Below are 4571 nucleotides of genomic sequence, written 5' to 3'. Positions count from 1 at the left end.
CAACTCCATGCATTCTCCACTTTCGTCACCATTGTGTCGCTGTTATTCACTATTTTGGAGAGGAATCGTGTTTCACCAAAGGAGAGAAAAGAAAATTTGTTTCTGTTGAATAAGTGTTGTTGTTTTCGGTTTTGATTTGGCAAAAAGAGAGAAGATCAGTCGTTGCTATCGTTTTCGGTTTCTGAAAGTGGAGAAAAAGGATAAAGCTGTTTCTGAAAGTGAAGCGGATGAAATCCTAGTAACTTTGTTTTTTTTCTCTTTTCATTAAACTTTTTTATTTTTTAAATTATTTCTTTATTTATTTAGTTTATTTAATGTTCTTTTTTTTTTATTAAGAAATACTGTTATGGAAACATACCTAAGGCGTATGTGCTTCTTTCACTGATGTAAAGATTATTCTCTAAAATAATTTTTCCAAAATTATATTTTTTAGAATATTTCAAAAAAGTGTTTCGTTATTAATTTGAGAATATTTTTTTAAATAATTAAGTTTTCAGAAAAATTACGCAAATAATCAAAATTTTAAATTAATTATACAAATGGCCAATTTTTCACTCTTTTTACGCATTGTCGTCACCTTAGTGGCGACTACACTTATAACTTATATTTAGGACAAGTCGTCAATGTAGGTGGCAACTACATTGGTTTTTAGGGCAAGTCGCCACTCCTAGTGGCGACTACATTGTTTTTGTTTTTTTCTATAAATACCAAGGTCATTCTTCCACTAAACTTCACTCATTTCTTCGTCAATTTTCTCGATTTCTTTGTTATACTCACTTGCTTACTTTTTATGACACGTGTTATCGCACACACACACACACTTAAGGTAACCATGATTGATTGCTTAAGTTGTTCTTGAAATATGCAAAGGAATGGAAATGGTATTGACTAAAATTGTCAAGGTACTCAATCTCCCTTCCAATCTCTTTTATCTTTGTGCTTGGTATTGTTAAAGTTTTGCACCCCACTTGTTTTTGAAAATGGTTTTCTATTGTTAAAGCTCAACCTTTTTAAAATCAACCCTTGGTTTTGTATTGTCAAAGCTCAACCAATTTCTTTTAAACCCTAGCCTTGTATTGTTAAAGCTTGGCTCATTTTATTAAAACTTGTTAAGTATTGTTAAAGCTTAACATTTTAAAAACCCGTTGAGTATTGTTAAAGCTCGGCACCCAAAAATATTTTGTCACTTGACCCTTTTATTTTCCTTTTAAGAGGACTACAAAAGCTCTGACTTCCCTACTGCACTTAAGGGGTATGTAGGCCTGAGACGCAATGTCTTACCGAGCTCACTTTTAAAACTTTCTTTTCCCATCCTCCCACTCTATTTAAACAAAAAACACAAAGGCATTTTATAACACCAACAATAATTATATTTTCAAAGAGGTTCCTATGGAGTACCATAGATGTGAGGGGTGCTTAAAACCTTCCCCTTGCATAACCAACCCCCCGTACCCAAATCTCTGATAAGTTTATTAGTTTGATTTTAAAAACTTTTGTGGGTTTTATTCGCTCTTTCTCCCATTTCCTTTGGAAACATTAAAGCGCGGTGGCGACTCTATTTAAAATATATGAGCTAAGTCAATTCAATGGCTTTAGTCTCACAAAGTTCACCGCTACAAGCTTATCTATGCTTCGAACGTCACACAAAACGGAGTCTAGAAACTCAAGTTACGTCATTTACAAATTTTCTTGGTTCGGGCCCCATTCTCCCTGTGAGCTCCCTTGTTCGACCGGTGACAACATGAAACTCCACATAAAAGAACAACTGCGAAAGATTGGATATCCCGAACAACCGACATGAAACTGCCTTCTTAATCGGTTAAGACAAAGGGTACTCCAAAGAAATTGAAGCCTACACCAAATGACAACTCTACTACACGGGCTCCTTCTTATTGTGAGCACGTCAATAAAAATTTTCCTGACTCACCGACTCTTAAATCTCAAAAATCTCAAACAAGTTCAAACAAAGGAGCTCGCATAAGCAAACCGCCTCCGACACCTATTCAGCCTAAAATTCCAATCATCGAAGAGATGCCTATTCCACCAAAAATTCCATTCATCAAAGAGATGTCGATTTTTATGCACAAATACATCGAGCGGATCGTCAATGTTGTGGGGGACAGTAATTGCGATTATCGGGCCGTCTCATCGTTGCTTGGTAACGGAGAGGATAGTCATATGCTTGTCCGTCATCAACTTATCCAAGAGTTGAAGATGCATAAAGACTCGTACACACATTTATATGGGCGCTTATGCACCAGTGTCAAAATGGATGAGATTCCCGTAAATGGAACATCTTATTGCATGTGGGCAGGATAAGATGTGCATTGACTTGACGCGTTATGGTTTTTCTAAAACCTTTTTCCCCCTCCGTATCGCACCACCTACAAATCCAAATGATCGCATCATGTGTATTGGATGGCTTTCAAAATCGAGTCATTTTGTGCAAGTTTACTTGAAATCGGGATGCCTCATACCACATATGTCACAAGAATGGGCGATTCATCATACCGAAGATGAGGAGACATGGCCGGATCTTTTTGTTGATAGGATGCACGAATTCAAAAGATTGAACATAAACGAAAAGGAATCAAATACGAAAAAGTCAAAATTAGAACCACCAATAGATTTAGCTGACGACTATTATTTTGATGTGTTTTGTAGTTTCAAAGTGTAATATATGCACTCTTTAACATTGCAATGTAATCATTTTTTGTCAATTATAAAATTTAATGGAAGGTTTAGTATGTGTTTATGTCTTTTTAAATTCTGGACTGCATTATCATTATGTTCTGCTAAATAAACTAATAGAGAAAGTTGTGTATATGTATCTACGGAAGGTTCAAAATTTACAAATTGTGGGTTTTTTCCCTAGGTACACCTACATAAAACAAAATATCTAGGTTCCTTCTATGGATATACCTACGGAACATTCTGTGACAGAAAATGGGTGGTCCATATTCACCTAGGCTTTTTATAAATTTGGGGTTTCTAATGTTGTATTTCACACAAACACAAAAATGTCTCAATATGAATACAACATCTGTTGGTATGTCGCAAGTGTCTCCTACTTCAACGGCGGAACACCCGGACGAACGTTCAAACTGCACGAATACACCTCGCTTGACGATATCATTGACGAAATCCACTACCGCCTATCTTACGGTGACAAACGAAAGGTTGTGAAGCTCGAGTATCGTTCACCTTCATTTGACAACGGAGGAAACTTCATTTACAGCAACTTTGAGCTCAAGAACCGAGAGGATGTTTGGCGATGTGGCGAACGTAATATGGTTTCGAAGAGAAAATCCTGCCCGAATTCGTAGAGACGGTCAAGGCCGGTCCCGACTTTTTAGAGGCCCAAGACATATAAAAAAAATCCTTGATAAAAAAATTGAATTTTTACTCTCCTCCAAAATGAAAAAGAATTTCGAAGATAAGATCAAACTATAAGAGTTATAATAAATAAATAATGAAAATAAATTAAAATAGAATTATAAAGCTTATAATAAATAAATATTGAAAATAAAATTTAATTATTTTATAATTAAAATTTTTATGAAAAAAATAAGAATTAAAAAAACCGTAAGGAGCTGAGATTCGAACTAGTGACAATAAGTTTACAAGGCCCTGGGTTGTGGGCCTGCTTGTCCGGGCCTAGGGTCAGCACTTGCGAAGGTGCAAAGAACGGTCGGGCAAATTTTAGAGATTTGTAAGCGTCCATTGGACTATTGAATGTAATACATTTGTTGTTGAAATTAACGATGTCGATGTAATGCCGATTTTAATCTATGAATGTTGTTTTTATCGTTGTAATGTTGATTTTCTGGTTTTTTGAATCTGGTTTATCTCGTAGATATACATACGGAAGTGTTCCATATATGCATCTACGGAACGTTTTCACATAAATCTAAAAAAAAGCGCTTCCGAAACTACATCTACGAAAACATAAGGGGGATTTTGGAAGCACACATGATGCCTAAGAATCCCAAGGAATATAATAAGATATTCTCAAGATTTACTCACTATTGTGATTTTTATCGACACAAATTATACACTACATTACAAAGTATTTCATGCTCAACAGAGGAATTCATTTAATATATCTAATGGATCGTACTTCTCAGTGCCTATCATATGTGTGCTACCATGAATCGCTTTGCCTATTAGAGTCTATCATATGTGTGCTACCATGAATCGCTTTACGCGCCTCCATGATTTTCTTATATAGGACTTCTTTCTTGCCTTTTTCTCTCCTCGGTGAGATTTGTTACGACTTGGCCTTCAACCGATATTAATCATTTAGAAATTTTTCATTACACCTCTATACCTTTTCAGACACCTCTGATTTAATTACTCTTTTACTCCTAGAATTCGGACATGCATCTCTAAACGCACCACGTTTTGTTTTTTTAGAGGTGTCTTTGGAGATGCATCTCTGTATTCACTTTTTTTCAAAATCAGGGGTGTTTCGTATATGCATCTCCAAATAATTTTTTTTTAATTTTGGATATGAATAGGTGTGATTGCACCAACAGTTTTGAATAACTGTGATTGCACCGACAATTTTA

General features: G+C 35.4%; 1 protein-coding gene across 1 annotated transcript; it reads left to right on the top strand.

Annotated features, from left to right (window-relative positions):
- Nucleotides 1-2287: 2287 nt before the first annotated feature.
- On the top strand, nucleotides 2288-2677 carry LOC131659598 (uncharacterized). Its single transcript, XM_058928770.1, has one exon. It carries the CDS (start codon nucleotides 2288-2290, stop codon nucleotides 2675-2677), a length of 390 nt encoding a protein of 129 aa, XP_058784753.1.
- The last annotated feature ends 1894 nt before the right edge of the window (nucleotides 2678-4571 follow it).

The sequence above is a fragment of the Vicia villosa genome, linkage group LG3, assembly GCF_029867415.1.
Source record: "Vicia villosa cultivar HV-30 ecotype Madison, WI linkage group LG3, Vvil1.0, whole genome shotgun sequence".
Lineage (NCBI taxonomy): Eukaryota > Viridiplantae > Streptophyta > Magnoliopsida > Fabales > Fabaceae > Vicia > Vicia villosa.
This window is presented reverse-complemented; position numbering and strand designations above follow the sequence as displayed.